This window comes from Stegostoma tigrinum, chromosome 7 (assembly GCF_030684315.1).
Source record: "Stegostoma tigrinum isolate sSteTig4 chromosome 7, sSteTig4.hap1, whole genome shotgun sequence".
NCBI classification, from domain to species: domain Eukaryota; kingdom Metazoa; phylum Chordata; class Chondrichthyes; order Orectolobiformes; family Stegostomatidae; genus Stegostoma; species Stegostoma tigrinum.
Genome location: NC_081360.1, coordinates 62,797,279 through 62,820,406, shown reverse-complemented (window position 1 = coordinate 62,820,406; position 23,128 = coordinate 62,797,279). Strand labels below are relative to the sequence as shown.

Below are 23,128 nucleotides of genomic sequence, written 5' to 3'. Positions count from 1 at the left end.
GCCAATTATCTCAGCTTCAGGACATTTCTGCAGGAGTACCTCAGGGTAGTGTCCTCTGCCCAACCATTCTCAGTTGTTTGATCAATAACTTTCCACCACCCCCCTCCCCTCCCCCACCACCACCAATCATAAAGTCAGAAGTGGGAACGTTCACCAATGATTGCGCAATGTTCAGCACCATTCGCGACTCCTCAGATACTGAAGCAGGCAACATCCAAATGCAAAAAGATCTGGACAATATCCAGGCTGGGCTGACAAGTGGCAAGTAATATTTGTGCCACATAAATGCCAAGTTATGTCATCACTTATAAGCAACAATCCAGCCACTGCCCCTTGACATCCAATGGTGTTACCGTCACTGAATCCACCACTATTGACATCCCTGGAGTTATCATTGACCAGAAATTCAATTGGTCTCACCACATAAACATATTTGGCTGCAAGAGCAGCTCAGAGGCTAGGAATACTTAGTGAGTAAATCACCACCTGACTTCCCAAATCCTGTCCATCATTAACAAGGCAGACGTCAGGAGTGTGATGGAATACTCCCCACTTCCCTGGATGACTACACTGGAGAAGCTTGCTACCATCCAGGACGAAGAAGCCTACTTGATTGCCAATGCATCCCCTAGCATCCACTCCCTCCACCACCAGCACTCAGTAGCAGCTGTGCAAGATGCACTGCAGTAATTCACCAAAAATCCTCAGACAACACCTTCCAAATTCATGACCATTTCCATCTTGAAGGGCAAAGGCAGAAGAGATAAGGGAACAACACCATCTTCAAGTTCTCCTTCGAGCCACTCACCAAACTGACTTGGAAATATATCACCGTTCCTTCATTGTCACTGGGTCAAAATCCTGGAATTCCCTCCCTAATGGCATAGTTGGCCAGCCAACAGCAGATGGACTATAGCAGTTAAAGAAGGCAGCTCACCACCACCCTCTGAAGGGCAACTAGCGGCTGGCATAAATGTTGGCCAATGTCCCACAAATGAATAAAAAGAAACTAATTCTGGTTGTATAGTCAGCGCAACTTAGTTGTTTGGCATGGCAGCTTGTGTGAACACCCCAGAATCTGATATGTCACTCTGCATCTGTGATCTTTGTCTGATCTGTGAAGTTTCGACTGAAAATGGTTGAACGTTTTGCTATTATACTCGTACACAGTTCATGTATCAGATGACTAAAGCAGAGCGGGTGGAACTGTTGTTCCATTGATTATAATAATGGATAATTTACCTATTCAGTGAGATTAAGTAGTGGACTAGAAACATAGGAAATTTAGCACAGGAGCCATTCCTTGCCTACATTGGCTTGATATTACAAAGTCCTACTTTTATTTCCCTTTGTACCCAAACTAATACCCTACTGTACCTGTAAGTCAATTACCAGTATTGTGATTAGTCATTAATTTATTTCCTTTCATTAAGCAGGTGTTAAACATAGCATGTTCTGTTAATCTTGTCGTGAAAGTTTCTTTGTGTTTATAGCTCAACTTTTCAACCAGTGAGAATCTATTAACCTTGTATCTCCCAGTTCAATCAAATTTAATAATGTCAGATCAGTATTGAAATAATTTTAATGCCTTAAATCCCTTAACGATCTTACATTCTTATTTTAACCCCAGTGAGTAAAAGCCCAACCTTCTCAGCTTGTCCTCTTCAGGCAATCTCTCTATACGCAGAATCAATCTTGTGCACATTCTCTGGACTGCTTCCATACTAGTGTATCCTTGTTTGGATAAGGGGACCAAAAATGTTCGCAGTTTCCCAGCTGTGGTCTGAATAGTGCCCTGTAGTTTGCACAAATCCTGTCTATTTTATGCTCCATCTCTTTGAATACTAGCCAGCATTCTGTTTGCTTTGCTTATTACTTACTACTTACGGAATTTATGTTAGTTTTTTGTGATGTATGCATGAGAACTGCCCTCTCTCTAGCTTTTTGTGGTCTTTCTCCATTTAAATAATATTCAACCAGTCTATTCTTCCTGTCAAAATACATGCTCTCACTTGTTCCCACATCATATCCCGTCTGCCAGGTTTTTGCCCAATCACTTAATCTGTCTATATCTTTTGCAAGCTCATCATTCTCAGCTTTGCCTTCCCACCTATTTTTGTGCTATCAGCAAACTTGGTTATAGTACATTCATTTTCTTTATCCAGGTTATTAATGTACAGGTTGGAAATATATACATATGCAGTATTGATATTAACCATTTAAACTTTTAGTTAAGTACATAAGATGAAATCTTCAATCAAAATGTACATGGTCAACTTTTACAGGCGTAGTGTTTTGCAGAGGTTTTAATTTTCTGTCTTCCATCACCTACTCACCTCGGTTGCTGGCTCAGAGACTATTCCCACCAATCCTTTCTCCATTTAAATAATATTCAACCAGTCTATTCTTCCTGTCAAAATACATACTGTCACTTGTTCCCACTAAATCAGTTTGAAGTATTGGGCATCATAATTATAAATATTCTATTTACAATGTTGTCACAATCCTCACCCGCTCCATTTTTAAATGATCGTTATAGTTTGCAAAATCAGTGTTCAAATTAATACAAGCCCTTTATAATACATGTGCCTCCTTTTTTCTTGTCCTTTAACAGAATAAGTACAGCAGAAGATGTGTGCCAACAAATAGTGACAGAACGGGGTAAAAATTTGAAAACAAATATGGATGCGGATTTGTCAATGGCGAAAACAAATGGTAAGTACCGTGTATAAATAATGAAAAATCTGTGCAATTCTAAGCCTTCGGAAATTAAATTAGCATTTGAAGTAATCCATGTAAACTGAATTGTCCTCAATTTTCTCGTTGACCAAAAGATGTAGGAACAGAACTAAGCTATTTAACCTATCAAATATGCAAAGCCATTCAATGAGATCATTGCTGATCTCAAAATTCTACATTCCACTTTCTACCCTCTTTCCCCTTAAACCTTGATTCACTTCCTGAATAAAATTCTGTCTGTCTCAGTCTTGAATGTACTTAATGACCTAGCCTTGATGGCCCTCTGTGATAAAGCATTCCTTAGATTCTTCATCTCCTGAGAAAAGAAATTTCTCCTCATCTTTATCCTAATTGGATGACCCCATACCCTGAGTTTACGCACTCTGGCCCTAGGCCCTTCCCCAAGAGGGCATAAGCTGTTTGTATCTATCCTGATAAGTCGCTAAAGGATCTTGCATTCTTATTTTAACCCCAGTGAGTATAAGCCCAACCTACTCAGCTTGTCCTCTTCAGACAATCTCTCTATACGCAGAATCAATCTAATGCACGTTCTCTGGACTGCTTCCATACTAGTGTATCCTTGTTTGGATAAGGGGACCAAAAATGTTCGCAGTTTTCCAGCTGTGGTCTGAATAGTGCCCTGTAGTTTGCGCAAATCCTGTCTATTTTATGCTCCATCTCTTTGAAATACTAGCCAGCATTCTGTTTGCTTTGCTTATTACTTACGGAATTTATGTTAGTTTTTCGTGATGTATGCATGAGAACTGCCCTCTCTCTAGCTTTTTGTGGTCTTTCTCCATTTAAATAATATTTAACCAGTCTATTCTTCCTGTCAAAATACATGCTCTCACTTGTTCCCACATCATATCCTATCTGCTAAGTTTTTGCCCAATAACTTAACCTGTCTATATCTTCTTTAAACTTGTCATTCTCAGCATTGCCTTCCCACCTATGTTTGTGTTATCAGCAAACTTGGTTATAGTACATTCATTTTCTTTATCCAGGTTATTAATGTACAGGTTGGAAATATATACATATGCATTATTGATATTAACCATTTAAACTTTTAGTTAAGTACATAAGATGAAATCTTCAATCAAAATGTACATGGTCAACTTTTACAGGCGTAATGTTTTGCAGAAGTTTTAATTTTCTATCTTCCATCACCTCCCCGCCTCCGTTGCTGGCTCAGAGACTATTCCCACCGATCCTATTCCCAAAAGCAGCAGAGAGAAGCCAAAAGTAAATATACAGGATCAGGTGCTGAGCTGTTGACTGCATAAACAGTTAGTGCATCTAATACACAGAATTACATCTTACTTTGTATCACAGAAACAGGCTGTTCAGTGCAATAGACCTGTGCTGGTATTTTTGATCTGCACAAACCTCTCGCCACTGCATTTAGAATTGTTGAATTGTGTATCCAATACCTGTTTATTTGGCAGCAGGAAATTGAAGTATCACAGTAAAAACTCTGCTGCAACTGAACTGCAACTTGATCTTTTTGACATGTACATCGATGAAACTCCAGGAGAAATGGGTACAATCAGAATTATCCAGTTCAGTCGGTACAACTGAGTATTTAAGTATATGATATGTAATAAAGGAACACATAATGCTACTGTTGATCTAATGGATTATGTTTCTTAGTTTAAACAAGGTACTGTACCACAGTCCAACACCAGTACCTCCACACCTTAATTTAAAACACAATAACGTCTCAGTTTCCAGTCTGTTTTACCTTCATCGTCTACCTTGATGCTTGGCTCCCTTTTTGCTGTCATTTTCATATTTTAAAAATCTGATTCATGTGCCTGCTTTTGGTCAAAATTAATGACAAAATACAATGGAATTAATCATTGTAACTGGCTTATAGTTCTGCTGATCTCTTCAATTGACTAGGATTGTCTCTTCATCAGAAAGTGCAGCTAGTCATTTGAATAACAAAGAACCCTTTTATTCCACCTTTCCACGGAAAAATGACACTCTCCATAAGTGATGCCATGAGAAATTTGTTTGTGTTGTAAGTCAGCAAAGGCATTACTCCATTAGATATTTTGCTGCACATTTCTCCATTTTTAAGCTTCAATTATGGATGTAAATACTTGTGGAATTTCCTGTTACTGCTAGTAATTTTTGTCATGCAAGTAAACTGATCAGATTTTTTGCTTGCATTTTAGTTGAAGAACCAGCAATTGTGGAAAATGTACGCAGTGATGTGCATCAGAGAGATTCTGATGGAAGCTCAACCATGAGGACCATGTTACCACCTGATAAAGGAATAGCTGGACAGTCTGCTGAAACTCCAGAAGCAAAAAACACTTGTAGTGATTCAGGGACCAGTCCTGCGGCTAAACATTCTGCCAGTTCTCAACCATCAAATGTAACTGATAAAGGCAATCGAAAAATTTCAGACACAGTGGAGATCAATGAGCTGGAAATTAAAAAAAGTAATTCTGAAGAGTCTGGTAAAACAGTGGATTTCCAGAATGCCCATTATACAAAGACAACAGAGAGTACTGTTACCCTAACATCTGATACAACTTTGACAAATACATCAGAAAGTACTGCTGAACAATATCCACAAGGCAATAATTTCACCGCTGCTCAGACGACACCAGCAAAGCAACAGAATTATGTGTCATCAAATATGTCTGCTGATGCAACTGCAAGCACCCTTGCTGATAAGCAGAATAAGATGTCTATTAACCAACCAGCTACAGAATCCTCAGCATCCAGTGATTTGCATGCATCATTGCCAACCAAAGTTGCCACCAGAAGTCCAGAAAGTCCGACAAAGATTCCGGTGCTATATAAGTGTGAGTCTGAGCCTAAGCCCAAGCCTTCAAATGAAATCACAAGAGACTATATACCAAAGATTGGAATGACAACCTACAAAATTGTTCCCTCAAAGTCATTAGAAAATGAAGCATTTGTCACATATGGAGTCATGCCAGTAACTGAAATACCAGATCAGCAAAAAGGATCTTATGATGTTGTCCCAGTGTCTGACACTTCAAAAGAGTCAACAAAGCAGCCTGGTACCTCAGAAGAACCTCTAACCAACGTTATAAGAGAGCTAACTGCTTTTCACCAAGGAGCTAATTTTGATAAAAGTGCTGAAGGGAGATCCATTAATTCTGCCGTCCAAACCCGTCACCCAGAAACAACAAATTCCAATGCTGACAGTGAAGATGGGCAATCCAAGGTGTTAGTAAACAGAAGAACCCAGAGTACTTCAGAGAAGAAAATGAAGCCTGGATCAGTCTTCCTCCAGCTGCATAAAAGGAGCTCAGGACAATATGTTACCTCTGCACTTGCTAGAAGTTCTAGTTTACCTTCTCAATCCAGCTTAGATAGAGATAACACATCCTTACCAAAGGAAGAAAATGGTGTGTCAGTTCAGGAAGTTATTCCAACAAATGCAGATGATCTAAATGTTATAATTCCACCACCTCCAGAATTTGCTGCACTTTCTGAAGGGAATGCCCAGAAACAATTGCCCAAATCTGGGGAGGCATCTATATCTCGACCTTTGGAACCTCCCAAAGTACCGAAGAAGCCATCTATTCGTGTAAAATTAGATGACACAAAAGCTGTCAGAACTACTGTTGTTGCTGCAAAAACATATAGTCCTACCTCACCATCACCTTTTGCTCTTGCAGTGTCTTCAGCAGTCAAGAAAACACAAACAAATCCAACATATTGCTTTAAACCCAGGAGTGCTGGAATGGATTTATCAACCCTGAACTCTCCAACTAATTCTGCGGAAATAGAGTTACATCCAGCTTTAACAGCTCATAATGAGTCCAGTCACAACAGCTTACCGAAACAGGTAACAGCAGTACAATAATGGAAGATTGTTTACTGATTCTAACGTGCAAAAAAAATCTATTGTTCCATTCAAAGTTCCTTTGCCCTTATAAACTGATCCATGCAACTTAAATTCTAGGAAGACCTAATCACAATAATGTGATTACTTTTTAAAAACAAAACAGTGATGCCATTGGAAATTTCATGAACAGGTTATTTAGAGAAGTTTGTTTTGAGGAGAAGGTTAAATTGCTTTTTAGAAATTTGTGTAAATACTAATATGTCATATGATTTTAAATAAATGATTTGCTATGATAGTGATCATTTCAAATCCTCTCTGCTTTTACAACAAGTGTCATATTGTGTTACACCAGTTGTTACATTATATATAATTTAATTAACATATTCAGGTGTGCTATGACACATCTCTGGAGCAGATGGGGTTTGAACCCAAGTTTCCTGATCCAGAGGTGGGGCCCTACAATTGTGCCATGAACACTCTTGGGTTATTCTATGATTAAGGTGCTTCATAGAAGCTTCCCTTTTAAGGTCATAACATCTAAATAATGTGAAAGTTGAGCATCCCAAGGAAAGTTGAGTTGACTGTTCCTAGTGAGAGAAATTCACAATGTTAAATGCCTTGACCCAATTCAGAGGAAAAGAAATTGAGCTGGATAAATAACAGCATACTTAGAAATTACTTTAAGAAGTTGATGTCAGAACCACAAGAATGGACAGATGAATAGCACCAACAAATGTGAATACTACTGTAGTGATTGTAAAGAGGTAGCCAGGTGGACCTCAGAATTTAAGTTCCCTGATTGGGGCTGTTATTCTGGCCCAATCAGGGAGCCCTGATGGACAGTAAGAACAGGGGTGTTAGAAGTTTTGTTCACCCTGGGAGCTGGATCAGTGTCAAGGACTCTCCATGTGTAATTAAAGGGTGACTTACGATCTGATAATGGCCTCTCACCCACCATAGCCCTGCAGGTTTCTGTCTGATTATTGGGAGACCTAACAAGGAGAGGGAATAGTCCCTTTGGTTCAGCATTTAAGCTAATATGGAGCTCTGATTTGGCTGTTATATGCCTGAGAATACTGCTTTGAGTTGAGCATAGATGCAAATAAAACATTTCTGGCCACTAATTAATTTACTTTGCAATTATAGTACGTAAACAATGGAAGTGAAATAAAATGTAAGCCTAGATAGTGTGTGACCGAAGGCAGAGAGTTGGGATAAAAGGCTCTTTTTCGGAATGGCAACCGGTAACAAAGGGGTCCCGCAGGGTTCAGTGTTGGGGCCGCAGCTGTTCCCTTTATATATTAAAGATCTGGATGAAGGGACTGGGGGCATTCTGGCGAAGTTTGCCGATGATACGAAGTTAGGTGGGCAGGCAGCTAGCACTGAGAAGGTGGGGAGGCTGCAGAAAGATTTAGACAGTTTAGGAGAGTGGCCCAGGAAATGGCTGATGAAATTCAATGTGAGCAAATGCGAGGTCTTACACTTTGGAAAAAAGAATACAGGCATGAACTATTTTCTAAACGGTGAGAAAATTCATAAAGCCAAAGTACGAAGGGATCTGGGAGTGCTAGCCCACAATTCTGTAAAGGTTAACTTGCAAGTTGAGTCTGTGATTAAGAAAGCGAATGTAATGTTGCCACTTATCTCAAGAGGGTTGGAATATAAAAGCAGCGATGTGCTTCTGAGACTTTATAAAGCTCTAGTCAGGCCCCATTTAGAATACTGTGTCCAATTTTGGGCCCCACACCTCGGGAAGGACATACTGGCACAGGAGATGATCCCTGGAATGGGAGGCCTAACATATGATGAACGGCTGAGGATCCTGGGATTAATGAGTTTAGAAGGTTGAGGGGAGATCTAATAGAAACTTATAAGATAATGCATGGCTTAGAAAGGGTGGACGTTGGGAAGTTATTTCTGTTAGGCGGGGAGACTAGGACTCGTGGGCACGTCCTTAGAATTAGAGGGGGTAAATTTGGAACAGAAATGAGACATTTCTTCAGCCAGAGAGTGGTGGGCCTGTGGAATTCATTGCCATGGAGTACAGTGGAGGCCGGGACGTTAAATGTCTTCAAGGCAGAGATTGATAAATTCTTGATCTCGCAAGGAATTAAGGGCTACGGGGAGAGTACGGGTAAGTGGAGTTGAAATGTCTATCAACCATGACTAAATAGCAGAGTGGACTCAATGGGCCGAATCGCCTAACTTCGACTTCTATGTCTTATGGTTTTATGGTCTATGAAGATTACCTACTAATGCTTGAAATTAAAAAAAAATTGCTTGACACAGGGCTTCCTAAATTCAAGATGGCATTGAAATGTTGGGGCTTGCAGTGTTAGAGGCGGTATTGGCTGCCATGGAACTCTGACCGAGTGACTGGCTGCGAGATAGCTTTAATTTCTTTATTTTTTTTTCCCTGAACTATGACAGTCCACAACCCCATCCTTAGAGCTTGCACTGAGGGGTCATGACAATCCTCCACCATCAATATAATGTCCTGATGTGAAAAGGCTTGAAATTCTGTGACTTTCTCAGTCATATTTCACTTGACATTGACATTTTGTTGAATGATATTTTGATGCTTTTCTTCACATAAAGTGTCAGTATTCATGGTGAAATCATTTTCTTTAGCGCTAAATTGGAGAAGCCCTAAGACAATAACAGGGTTACGTTAAGTGTAAATCCCTTCTACAAGTACTTGCCACAATTGTACATTTTATCTAATCTTGCTGTTAATATTTATCTAAGTAGGTGACTGCAATGTTTTTGCCCAAGAATAACAGAAATTATAGGACATTTTTGAATCTTAAAGGCTGGTAACTTATGAAATCATGTTGCCACGTGTGTTTGGGACCGATGTTCGCTGAACCATTAAGTGAGAGATCTTTCATAAATAAATCCTCATCAATGGATTTTGCATGATGGCAAGTTCTTTAGCAGTAGGAGCCATAGTGACTTTAAAATGAAGCTATTATATTTGAAAACTTGTTATTTTCTAAAAAATAATAGATGGCCATACTATTAAAAAGCAAAAAAAAGCTCAATTTTCCTATTTTCCATAGAGAAAACTTAACTTTGATAGTACTATACATTAAGTACCCAGTGAAACAAGCACCTGAGAGTATTAGACTATAGTCCACAGCTGAGTTTACATCATTATGTAATGATATGGTCTAGGAATATGTGATGATGGGAACTGCAGATGCTGGAGAATCCAAGATAACCACGTGTGGAGCTGGATGAACACAACAGGCCAAGCAGCATCTCGGGAGCATAAAAGCTGACGTTTCGGGCCTAGACCCTTCATCAGAGAGATGGGTCTAGGCCCGAAACATCAGCTTTTGTGCTCCTGAGATGCTGCTTGGCCTGCTGTGTTCATCCAGCTCCACACTTTGTTATCTTGGTCTAGGAATATCACATGCTATGTCCCAAATGCAGCAAATTATATCTTGATGAAAATGCTGGATTGGGACATACTGTCTGGATGGTCAGAAACTGTTTCTTCTTGCCAAGTGAGATAACAAGATGTAGAGTAGGATGAACACAGCAGGTTAAGCAGCATCAAAGGAGCAGGAAGGCTGACTTTTCGGGCCTAGACCCTTTCTGAAGAAGGATCTCGGTCTGAAACAGCAGCTTTCCCGCTCCTGTGATCTGCTTAGCCTGCTGTGTTCATCTCATCGAGCTCTATACCTTGTTATCTCAGATTCTCCAGCATTTGCAGTTCCTACTATCTCTTCTTGCCAAGTTCTGTTTTCTCAACGTTCAGTTATTTACAATTGGGGATCAGACCCCTTGAAGTAAAGCAACACGGAAATTAATGAATGCAAGGAACCTGCCAACAGTGATTCAAAATGACGAAAGCCTGTCTATCATGCTCTGTGATGAGAAAAGAAAAGGAAGCAAATCACCCCATGACATGCTCTGTTCTATGTGCCCAAAGATCTGTGAACCTTTGAGACCCAAGTCAGAAACTTGTGACCCTAACTAGACTAGGACAGTCAGCTTCAGTGATTCCTTACTGAAATTGTTTGCATCTGATAAAACTGTATACTTAATCCGGCCTTGTTGTAAATTATAGATGATACTTTTTTTAAAAATTATCCACTATCTACCATATGCTGTCATTATTCCAGAAACCCCAAAAGCTGTACTACCCCGCTCATGAGTAGGATGCCTACTCATATTGTGAGTGTGCACTGCTCACTGGGAAGAAGGGTCAGGCATCTTATAAATTTAATAGTGGCAGAAAATTCAAGTGTGCATCTGATGGACTGCAGACATGTTTTCATTAGATCTTGTTGATTTCTCAAGATTCAGTTAGGAGATATTGCAGGTGGTGGGGATCAAATGATGGAACACAACCTAATTTTAGTGTCTGTGCTTGTAGAATTTGTCACATCTTGCAGTAATAGTTGCTTTGAATTTCAGTTCTCTTACAATCTTTTACAGACTTTGTCTCCTGTAAGAGGGCCAGAAGTGGATTGCTACATTAAAGTAGGAACTGAGGCACAGCACATTCAACCACCGTTGCCATCTCCTTTAAGTAAATCAAAACCTGCTTTAATTTCCCAAATGAGTGATCCAGGAGAAATTCATCAAGCTGTACTGGATGCTATTCGCTCAGGAGAAGGAGCTGCCAAACTTAAAAAGGTGGACGCAATTACCACAATGTAACTACATGTATTATTAATTTACTAAAACTAAGTTGATCAGCTTTAATTTGAAATTTATTCAGTTACAACTGAGAAATTGTCCAGCAATTATTAAACTCTGTAGTATACAGTCACAAGTATCTTCTTGCACTACATTCTGCAATTCACTGGAATATGAGGGGCCTTGGCTCAAAATTAATAGCTGTAATTGTGAACCTGAAAGTACAAATACCTGTACTATATATATATATATATATGTATGCGAAAATTATGTGCACTTATAACCAAAACAATCTCAATTTCACATCTTTAATCTATCTTTCACTACAAAATCAACATTTTTGCTTACAGATTTTATGCTGTACATAAAAAATATAATAATAGTAAAAATACTTCTGTAATAAGGACTAAAATGTTTTAAATTTGTAATTGACAAACATATATTGCCAATTTATTTTTTAAATCCAACTACTGTCTTCAGCCTTTCTGGCTTTTATAATTTAGTGATATGCCTTCCAATTGCTCAACGAGAAACCAGCCAAAATTTGGTTTTCCTGTTGAGCATTCAGCAGTGTTGTATTTCCTTGTTGTAATTTTAGGTCTCTGATGTTCCCAAAACTATGGGTTTAATCTTTCTGGCCAATGGGGCTAAGATCAAGGTGATATGTGGGTGCAGGACACCTGGGAAAAACAGGGGAAGCCATGTAGATATGCCATCAGGTTAATAATGGACCATGATCAACAGCTTGTGCCTCAGACAGGCAGCTGAGTGAGATGATTTAAGGTTCCAATTAGTGGTAATTTTCTAAGTACGCCAGTGTTTTGATGTCTATGGAGATGTCCTTGCTATGTTTGAGGCTGCCATCACAGTGGAGGTAAGCTGCTTTTGGCAAACCGTAGAGCTCTCGGAGCTGGAGACTCCAGTTCCTGAAAGAGGGGCATGTGGACATGAACACCCCTGCCTGCTGTCAAAAATAGAATCCACCTGGGAGGTTCTCCCCTCTGCTATGAGAGGCCTGGTAGCTTTACCACTGATTTTTTTTTATTTAAATGAACATTTCAGAAGGCATCTCCATGGTGAGGTATGTTATAGGCCTCAAATCTGCCTCACCTTTCCTGTGTTGTGTCGAGGCTTTGAAGCTGCTTGCCTTCTGATTGCTTTGGTATCATTGGGAACTCACGCGCTGCCCTTAATAGTTTAGTGAACACAGAGGCAGCCAGCTAAAGAGGCCGTCACTGGTAAAATTGCACCTTCAAATTGCTGCCAGCAGATGGGAACTTGTGGATCCTCATCTGGTGCCAACATTGGGGTCCAAAAGCCTGCTGTAAAATCTAGTCTTTTAATGAACTCTTTTTACCTCTCCAGCAATTAGAAGCGTTTATAGAATCAATTAGTTGGCACTTTACTTCAAACGTAAAGCCAAATCAATAGGTACTTGATTGTGTCATACAACTAAAAGCATATCAAATATTTGGTGGAAGTTTTCTGTAGATGGTAACTAGCTTGCACTCAACTGTTACAAGAGCATCTGTCATATGAAGTGTTATGCCAAGGAATGAATTAAAATTGATATATATCTTCAGCTTTAATGTTTCAATTATTAGTTTGATTAAGAAATATCAGTTGATGAATTATCTTTGAAGAAAATGTTCATATAAATGTGTAATTAATTTTGCTTAATGTAGAAGAAAAATGAAACAAATGCAAATAATGTATCTAATATTACTCCTGGAAACAATTCATTCAATATGTCTGTATTCAATACTTTACTCAGTCATTGAAAAGCAATTTTACAGTGGGGCAATGGAATTCTAATGTATAAAATGTCTTAGGTTAACCAATTTATAATAATGCTTGTCTTTGCAAAAATTACGAAATATTTATATTGAAGTAAAAACACTGTCAATATGACTTGGGCTTATTTTTAGAAATGTCCACTTTCAGATTTGAATATGTTTTCTGATTGAGCATTATATTTAAGAATTCACAAGTTAAGTTCTGCAATATCCAATGCTTCAATTTCTACATGTGACAGACACATCTTTGAAACATTAAGTTCTTTTACCCTCTTTTTGTTTTATTCTGCATTCTGAATGTTAAACTGAGATGGTCTGTTCCTGTTTATCATGTTACTTAAGACTTAAAAATAATTAACTAATGGAGATGTAAAAGATTTTAATGGTTTTTAAGTAGATCTGATTGCCAAATTTTTTCAAATTAATGTAATAATTTTGAAATTATTACTTTCCTACTGTTATGATCCCAGCTGATGGTACTGTTGGACAAGCCAGATTCCTTAATGAAAACTGATATGTTTTGATCATATGTGTTTTTGTTTAGACCATAAGATGTAGGAGTAGAAATTAGTCCGTTCAACCCATCGAATCTGACCTGCCATTCAATCATGGCTGATAAGTTCCTCAACATCATTCTCCCGCTTTCTCCCTGTAACCCTTGATCACCTTGACAATCGAGAAGCTATTGATCTCTGTCTTAAATATACTCAATGACCTGCCCTCCACAGCCGCCTTTGGCAGTGAATTCCTTAGATTCACCACTGTCTGGCTGAAGAAGTTTCTCCTTATCGCCATTTTAAAAGGTCTTCCCTTTACTTTAAGGCTGTGCCCTCAGGTCCTATTCTCTCCTACCAATGGAAACACATCTCCCCAACATTCACTATTCAGTGAGTTTCAATTAGAAACTCCCCTCATCCTTCTAAACTTCGTCAAGTATAGACCCAAAGCCATCAAACATGGCTGATACATTAAGCTTTTCATTCCTGGGAGCATTCTCGTGAACCTTCTCTGAACCTGCTCCAGGGCCAATACATCTTTCCTGAGATATGTGACCCAAAACTGCACTTCATACTCCAAAAGTGGCCCGACCAGAGCCTTATAGAGCCTCAGAAGTACATCGCTGCTTTATATTCAAGTCCTCTGAAAATAAATGCCAAAGTTGCATTTGCCTCCCTAACTACCAACTCACCCAGTAAGTTTACTTTGAGAGAATCCTGGACTAAAACCCCCAAGTCTCTTTGCACTTCAGCTTTCAGAATTTTCTCCCTAATTAGAAAATAGTCTATGCCTCTATTCTTCTTAACAAAGTGCATGATCTCACACTTTACCCCATTCTAAAGGAAGGCAGATGAAGGCAGAAGACAATCTATCACCTGAATGGTGATAGATTGGGAATGAGGGAAATGGAATAAGACCTGGGTGCCTTACTTCTAGCAACTGGCATCGAAGGCATGCAGGTGCAGTGGGCAGTGAAGAAGGCACATACTATGCTGGTTTTCAGAGTGAGAGAATTCGAGTACAGGAGCAGGAATGTCGTGTTGCATTTATACAGGGCCCTTATGAGATCACACATGGAGTGTTGTATTTAGTTTTGCTCTCCTTGAGGAATGACACTCTGGCTTTGGAAAGAGTGTAACAAAGGTTTATCAGACTGATTCCTTGGATGGCAGGATTGATATATGAAGAGAGACTGGATCAGTTTCATGAGAGATATAGACAGGGTGGATAGCAAGAAGCTTTTTCCCCCAGAGTGGGTAACTCAATTACATGGGCTCTCAATTTCAATGTGAGAGGGGAAAAGTTTAAGGGAGATATGCGTAGAAAGTTCTTTACGCAGAGGGTGGTGGGTGTCTGGAACGGGTTGTCAGCTTAGGTGGTAGAGGCGGGTACAATAGCATCATTTAAGATGTATCTAGACAGATACATGAATGGGCAGGGAGCAGAGGGATACAGATCCTTGGAGAATAGACGACACGTTTAGACAGAGTATCTGGATCGGCGCAGGCTTGGAGGGCCGAAGGGCCTGTTCCTGTGCTGTAATTTTCTTTGTTCTACTCCATCTGCCACTTCCTGCCCACTCTCCTCACTCGTCCAAATACTTCTGCAGCCACCTCACATCCTCAATACTACCTGTCCCTCTACCTATCTTTGTATCATATGCAAATTTAGCCATCATGCCCTCAGTTTCTTCATCTAGATCATTAGTTAGTTAACACCCTGCAATATATTCACATTGGATTGCAGATTGCTCTTTAACAACGGTCTATAAGTTTAATCCACAAAATAAAGAAATATAATTTACAGTTAGATGCAAACATCAAAACCTGTTCTCCAACACTAGCCAGTACAGAGACTCAAGTCCAGAGAAGTTGCACCACTGTCTAAACTTTCAGGTTTCTACCAAACAGATTCTTTCCTTTTTCTTTCTGGCGAATTAGGGAGACCATTCAGTGATTCCTTTCCAAGTCTGCAGTCACGAATTCCTCACAAGTCTGAGAACCTAAACTTGCTCAGTTACATTAACTTGCAGATTTCTATCCAAACTCTCCTGATCTGGTAGTGTGGCATTTCTGCAAGAGTATGTGGCTTCCCTGAACTGAACTTGAAAAAAACTCCTCCTCAGAGAGAAACTGCTGTTTGCTTCTGAAATCAACTCTGATGTGTGAACTGAACTGAAAAAGGTTTTTCTGAACTGTCATAAACTCCTAAGTTTAATCTTTCCATTAACATCACAAGGGTCTGCAGTTCTAGGTAATAATGGATATTTAGACCTCTGGCCCAGAGTGACTTGCCATATTTTATTTGCAGAGAACATGATTCATTGAAATAACCAAAAAAATTCTTCTTCCATTTTAAACCAATCCCATTTCAAACAACAACATATTATGCACCTTTTTATCACACTGCTTAAAAGCTCTAAAAATAGAATTGCTAGAGCTATGATGTGTAGCTGTTCTGAGGATGTTCAAGTACACTATAAAAAATTGATTGAATTTTGTTACTTCTGTTTAGTATAGTTGTATTGATAACTGTGTTGTTTGGGATTTCTGTAACAACATACAAAGCCGTGTTTGCCTCATATACAAGATTATATTAATATGCATTATATCCAAGGATCACGTTTAAATATGGTTGTCCTGTGGTTCAGTTTGTCAAGTCTCTCAATGACTGACCCAAGTGGACCTGGAAAATTCCCATATTTGATCTTGAACTTATGTTTGCCAAACTTATTTCAAGCATGTTGATGGTAGGTGGGATGAGAGTGACCAAAGTTCCCTAAAGTTTGGAAATGTAAGAAAATTCCCTTAGAACGTAGAACAGTACAGCACAGGAGCACATCCTTCAGCTCACTACGTCTGTGTCAACCATGGTGCCATTTAAAATGCCTGTGTATAGTCTGTATCCCTCTGTTCCCCTCCCATTCATTTATCTGTCTGAATATGTCTTAAACATAGCTATCGTATTTTTTCTACCACCTTCCCTGGCAGCATGTTCCAGGCACCTACCACCCTGTGTGTTTTTAAAAAAAACTTTCCTCGCATGTTTCCTTTCAACTTTCACGCCTCACTTTAAATATACGTCCCCTAGTATTTAACTCCCAAACCGGGAAAAAGATTCTGACTATCCAGCCTATCTGTGCCTCTCATAATTGCATATACTTCTGTCAGGTCATTCCCTTTAGCCTCTGATGTTCTAGCATAAACAATCCAAGTTTGCCGAGTCTCTCCTTTGAGTTAATACTCTCCAATCCAGGCACCATCCTGATAAAGTGATAATGGGAACTGCAGATGCTGGAGAATCCAAGATAACAAATTGTGGAGCTGAATGAACTTAGCAGGCCCAGCAGCATCTCCAGAGCACAAAAGCTGATGTTTTGGGCCTCCACCCTTCATCAGAGGGCCTCTGATGAAGGGTCTAGGCCCGAAACGTCAGCTTTTTTGCCCCTGAGATGCTGCTTGGCCTGCTGTGTTCATCCACCTCCACACTTTGTTATCACCATCCTGGTAAAACTCTTTTGCACCCTCCTCAACACCCTCTTTTTAGTGTGGCTATGTCTGGAACACTATCTACTAACTTGCAGCAACATGTCAACTAGTAGAGAGGAAAGGGTGATTTATTGGAGTTTTCAGTCAAAGTACTGTTTTTACATAAACCATAAAAATGGTCATTTTTGGGCATTTGTGCCACTATATTCCAGCATGAATTTAATGCTTTTGAGAGAAGAAAAGTCAAAGAAAATAACATTTGTATGGCTTATAATTTTTATTTATCAAGGATGGTATGATATTCACCACTTCTCCATATCTAAATCCTTTCATTATTTCCTTTTGTTACACCAGTCACAAATTTCACTGTCTTCCTTTTTCCCCCATAATCTTTGATTCTCTTACTGGTTATTTCAGCCTTACATATACTTAATAATCTAACTTCTACAGCCTCTGTGGTAAAGAATTCCATAGAGTCAGTACCCTCAGAGAAGATATTCCTTCTCATCTGTGTCTTAAATGTAGAACCCTTTATTCTGCTGTGTGACATCCTAGACTCTGCCACAAGGGGAAATTACACTTCTGTGTCTACTGTGTTGTGTCCCCTGAGAATTTTGTATGTTTCAAAAAAAATGCCTAAACTTCAATCTGTATAAGCCCAACCGACTCTCTCTCTCTCGTCATAAGATAAACCTTCCATACCTGCTATCAGCCTAATGACCCTTCTCTGGACTGTCTCCAATGTCAATGTATCTTTCTGTAGATAAGGGGCCCAAAACTGTTCACAATATTCCAGCTGCGGTCTGACATGCATTGTATAGTTTTAACAAGACCTGCCCATTTTTGTACTCCATTCCCTTTGAAATGAGGGCCAGTATTCTATTTGCCTTGCGTATTACCTGCTTAATTTGTTAGCTATCCTTTTGCAGTTCATGCTGAAGGTCTCCCAAATCTCTTTGTACTACAGCTATTTGCAGTTTTTCTTGATTTGAATAATATTCAGCTCCTTTTTTCTTCCAATCAAAGTACATAACCTCACATGTTCCCAGATGGCACCAGGGTTGACACAGACATGGTGTGCTGAAGGACGTGCACCTGTGCTGTGCTGTTCTATGTTCTAAGGGAATTTTCTTCCATTTCATCCACCAAATTTTTGCCGGCTTGCTTAATCAGATTATACTCCTCAGCAGACCGAGTCATCCTCACCACATCTTCCCACGTATTTCGGTGTCATTTGTAAACCTGGCTGCAGTACATTCACCTTCCTCCTTAAGCCATTAACATAAATTGTAAGTAATTGTGGCATTGATCCCTGTGGCACTCCATTAGTCACATCTGCCACATGGAAGAGGTCCCCCTTGTTCTAAATCTGTCTTCTATGAACTTATTTCACCTATCCACAAGACTGCAACATTACGATATCGCCTTCACAACACACCTTCCCGTCTGTCTTTGTGTTATCAGCAAATTTAGCTACCATGCCTTTGCTCCTATAAATTGTAAAAACTTGAGACCCCTGCAGGACAACAGTTGTCACATCCTGTCAATCAGAGAAACATCAATTTATCCGTGCTTTCTGTTGGCTCCCGGGCAGAAAATCTTACATCCTGCTAGTATGTTACCTTGACGCTCTGTGCTTCTGATTTGCATAATGCCTTTTGATGTGATATGCTATCGTCTGCCTTCTGGAAATCCATATACAGTGCATTAATGGTGTCTCCCTTACCTACAGTGCATGTAACTCCTTCAAATGACACTAATAAATTGGGTCAGTTCAGTTTCCCTTTCACATAAACATGCTGAATTTTCTATGCCTAGCATTTTCTATTGTCCGGCATAATCTACTTAATGATTTACACCTTTATTCTAACACTAACTCTGTGACAGATGTTAAGCTAAATGGCCTATAGTGTCAACAAGGTGTAGAGCTGGATGAACACTGCAGGCCAAGCAACATCAGAGGAGCAGGAAGGCTGATGTTTCAGGGTTAGAGCCTTCAGAAGAAGAAGGGTCTAGGCCTGAAATGTCAGCTTTCCTGCTCCTCTGATGCCGCTTGGCCTGCTGTGTTCATCCAGCTCTACACCTTGTTATCTCAGATTCTCCAACACCTACAGTTCCTACTATCTCTACCCTATAGTGTTGCTGTTTTCTATCTCCCTACCTTCTTGAATAGAAGGTTCATGTTTGCTACTTGCCAGTCTAATGGAACATTCCCAGAATCTAGTAAAGCTTGGAAATTTAATATCTCATTGATCATATCTTCTGAAACCCAAGGATGAAATTCATTAGGGGCAGGGACTTGACAGTCCACAGCTCCAACAGTTTGTTCAGTACTGTTTCTGTATTGATTATAATTTTACCAACTTCCACTGTACCTTCCACCTCCTGATTTACAGCAATTACTGATTTTTTAATACCCTCTAAAATGAAGAGAGATGCAAAACTTTTCCTAATCTTGTTCCTCTTGTCAAACTTCATCTGGTGGCCTCAGTAGCATTGATCCATGCCAGCTTGGTTTGAAAATGCTGTCTTCTCCTGCTCACCTCTGAATAAAGGACCATCCTCCATTCTTTCAATGCCTCAAGGACTAGCTGATCAACAACGCACAGTGAAAAGCAGACCTATCCCGTTGAAGCATTTGTGAGTTGAATGAGAGTTGTGCTAATGGCTAACGTGGCCTGTTTAAAACGGGTCCATATTTGATCAGTTCTGCCTTCACTCCGGCCATAATAGACATGGAAACAAATGCAGAAAATGTTAGAAAATGCAGCAAATCTGGCAACATCTGTGCAGAAAGAGACAGAAGTAACATTGAGTCTGGTATGACTCTTCTTCAGAACCATGTCATACCAAATTCAGAACACTAACTCTATTTCTGTCTCTACAAATGTTGCCAGATCCACTGAATTTCTCCACTTTCTGTGTTTGTTTCAGATTTCCAGCATCGACAGTATTCTGCTTTTATCGTTATCATAGTAGATCCCAGCTTAAATGTCTATTGCAGTTATTGTGAAGGTACTTGAAAGTTTATATTTAAAGTGGTTCATTGGAAGAGACTGAAGAATTCCTTTCTTTGAAACCAAATGGTTGCCAAAAGGACATTTATTAAACCATTTATTAGAAACCATCTGGTCAATGTTAATTAAACTGTCAAGCCTGTTGAAACAGCTGGATTTGCAGGAAATCACATCAGGAGGTATGGATGCCCAAAACTGTAGCAATTGTGTAATTTTTCAGTGAAATTTCCTACAGAGAGAGAGAGAGAGAGAGGCAAACCTGTTCATCTTCTGAGAAAACCTTTTAGGAGGTGCAGTGTGAATCCTGATAAACTGATGCGGCTCTTGTCCTGAAAAGCTTCTGCATTCTCAACTGCCCCTGAACAAACATCTGCAAAGGTCTAATTGACAACTGCCTGTTTACTGACACTTACATATGGCAGATGCCAAGTGACAGCCATCTTGAACAGTATCCTTTCTCCTTCAAAAAAACTGCCAGTTATTGGCCAAGTGATTTTTAAAGTTAATGTCTGCAGAGATTTCTTTTTATTGTTATATGCATGTATCAGGTGGGTTATTTAGAAGTGTAATTAATTTTACTATCCCATTTAACACTGCATATAAATAGTAGCTTTTCATCTTTGCTGAAACTGTACTGCTTTCACTAAACCATTTATTCTGTTTATTAAATAAAACTTTTTGTTAATTCCAAATCTAACACAGATAAAATATATATTTGGTCACATTGGAAACTGAATAAAGTATTTAATTTCTGGTGTGTCCAGTAGAGTGTTGGGAGTAGAAAGCAAAATGAAGTCTTCGACCTCCAATGTGTCAAGTTGGAAACTTAGAAGGTAATTTGAAGCTGGAGCCATGTAATTGGATATGAGGTAATAGGAATTGGAAACTGTAAAGAGAAGGTGCCAGGTTTCATATACATCAGAGTAAAACTTCATGTTTACTTTTGATGCAAATAAATTTATGGAGCTGCTTTGGACAGGAGAAATTTTTTAAAGGAATTGTCCACTGCACAGCTGATAATCATAGTAGACCACTTGTATTCAGATATTTGACTGGAAGCTAGAAACTCATATTTTGGAATCTAGTAGTTAAAATGTAGAAGATTGAAGTAAGAAAGCCAGAAGAATGATTAGAATTAGAAGAAGAGAAGTTACACTGGCTGGGTTCAGTTGGAAAGGAAGAAGATAAAGAAAGAACATTTAAGTGACTGGAACTAGAACTGCCAAGGGAAAAAGAAAATGTGAAGGGCATTCCAATTTTTTAAAAAAAAGCCGGACCTGAAAAAGAAGGTTGCGTTTGACTGAGGAAAGTTCTGTTAAGGTAAGATCAGACTCCTGCCAAGCCCCAGTACGAAGCTTGTGGAAAATCATAATTGGCAATCAAACTGACATGTCATTCTGACAGAACTTAATTGGGAACCAAATAGTTAAGAGCATTTCATTAACATCATGGATATGACTACTCATTTCTCATAGGCCATTCTGTGGAGAAAAATTTCTTCAAAGGTTAACAACGGAGAGGTTGTTTCAGTTCTTACTCAATATGGGTTACTGATTGCGATCCAGTTGTATCAAGGTTCCCATTAAGTTACATGCAGTCTGGGTATCACACAGTCAAATGCTTCGGTACATAACACATATATATGAGGTTTTAGAACTGTACCGGCAGATGCTCAAAATTATGATCACGGCAATCTGAAAGGAATAGCTTCATGATTAGGCTAAAGGTTTGGAACTTTTTATTTGCCACAATGTGTTACCTAATGTGACTACTGGTTTAGTACTTTTGAATATTGTGAAGAGTAATAGGTCATCTGAAACTAATCAAATAAAGGTTTTTGATAGATATAGAGGGTCTTATGGCATAGTATGGTGTACCTACCTTTGAGCTAGAATGCTTGGGTTCAAGTCCCACCTACTGCTGATATATGTTGCAACATTTCTGAGCAAGTTGGTTAGAAAGTTTCTATTCTTGATCACTTCTGCTCACTGTGTTTACAACTGAGGGGCCCTACAGCAAATACAGGAACGTTAGGTAGCCAAGAAAATTGAGGACAAAATGGGTAGTGAGGATGAGGCAAAAGGAGGTGTGGATTATTCCTGAATTGAACCTGCCACTATCCAATTGCAGTGATTAAATATTGTTTCAGAGATAGCGGGAACTGCAGATGCTGGAGAATCTGAGATAACAAGGTGTAGAGCTGGATGAACACAGCAGGCCAAACAGCATCAGAGGAGCAGGAAGGCTGACATTTCAGGTCTAGATCCTAAGGGTCCTTGTTATATCAGTGATTTTAAATATTCACCATTAGTCTTAATGGGTGACATGGTAGCTCAGTGGTTAGCATTGCTACCTGATTCTGCCAGGGACCTCGGTTCAATTCTACTTTCTGGCCCAGGAGTTTGCACATTCTCACTGTGCCTGTGTGGGTTTCCTCCCAGAGTCCAAAAATCTGCAGGTTAAGTGGATTGGCCATACAAAATTGCCCGTAATGTGCAGGGATATATTGGGTTGGTTGGCCGTGGGGGAATGGAGGGTTACAGGGATAGGTTAGAGGTTGGAATGGTAGGTTTAACGTATGATGAACGGCTAAGGATCCTGGGATTGTACTCATTAGAGTTTAGAAGGTTGAGGGGATATCTAATAGAAACTTACAAGATAATGTATGGCTTAGAAGAGATGGATGCTGGGAAGTTGATTCCGCTAGATGGGGAGACTAGGACCCGTGGGCACAGCCTTAGAATTAGAGGGGGTAAATGTAAAACTGAAATGAGACGACATTTCTTCAGCCAGAGAGTGGTGGGCTCGTGGAATTCATTGCCTGGTGCGCAGTGGAGGCTGGGACGTTGGATGCCTTCAAGGCAGAGATCGACAAATTCTTGATCTCAGAAGGAATCAAGGGCTATGGGGAGAGTGCAGGGAAGTGGAGTTGAAATGCCCATCAGCCATGACTTAAATGGCAGAGTGCACTTGATGGGCCGAATGGCCTTACTTCCACGCCTATGTCTTATGATCTAATGGGTCTGGTTGGGATGCTCTTTGGAGGGTCAGTATGAACACAATGGGCCAAATGGCCTGATTCCACACTTGGGATTCTGTGAT

At 39.6% G+C, this 23,128-nt stretch overlaps 1 protein-coding gene across 5 annotated transcripts in view; it reads left to right on the top strand.

Moving 5' to 3' along the window:
- Nucleotides 1-16,839, top strand: part of cobll1b (cordon-bleu WH2 repeat protein-like 1b) — a 169,081-nt gene extending 152,242 nt beyond the window's left edge. For all 5 annotated transcript variants that reach the window (XM_048535279.2, XM_048535282.2, XM_048535281.2 and 2 more), the window contains 3 exons: nt 2,615-2,715; nt 4,920-6,574; nt 11,024-16,839. In XM_048535279.2, coding sequence (XP_048391236.2) covers nt 2,615-2,715; nt 4,920-6,574; nt 11,024-11,248 — 1,981 coding nt within the window. In that variant the 3' untranslated portion in view covers nt 11,249-16,839. The remainder of the gene's footprint in view (nt 1-2,614; nt 2,716-4,919; nt 6,575-11,023) is intronic.
- Nucleotides 16,840-23,128: the final 6,289 nt, after the last annotated feature.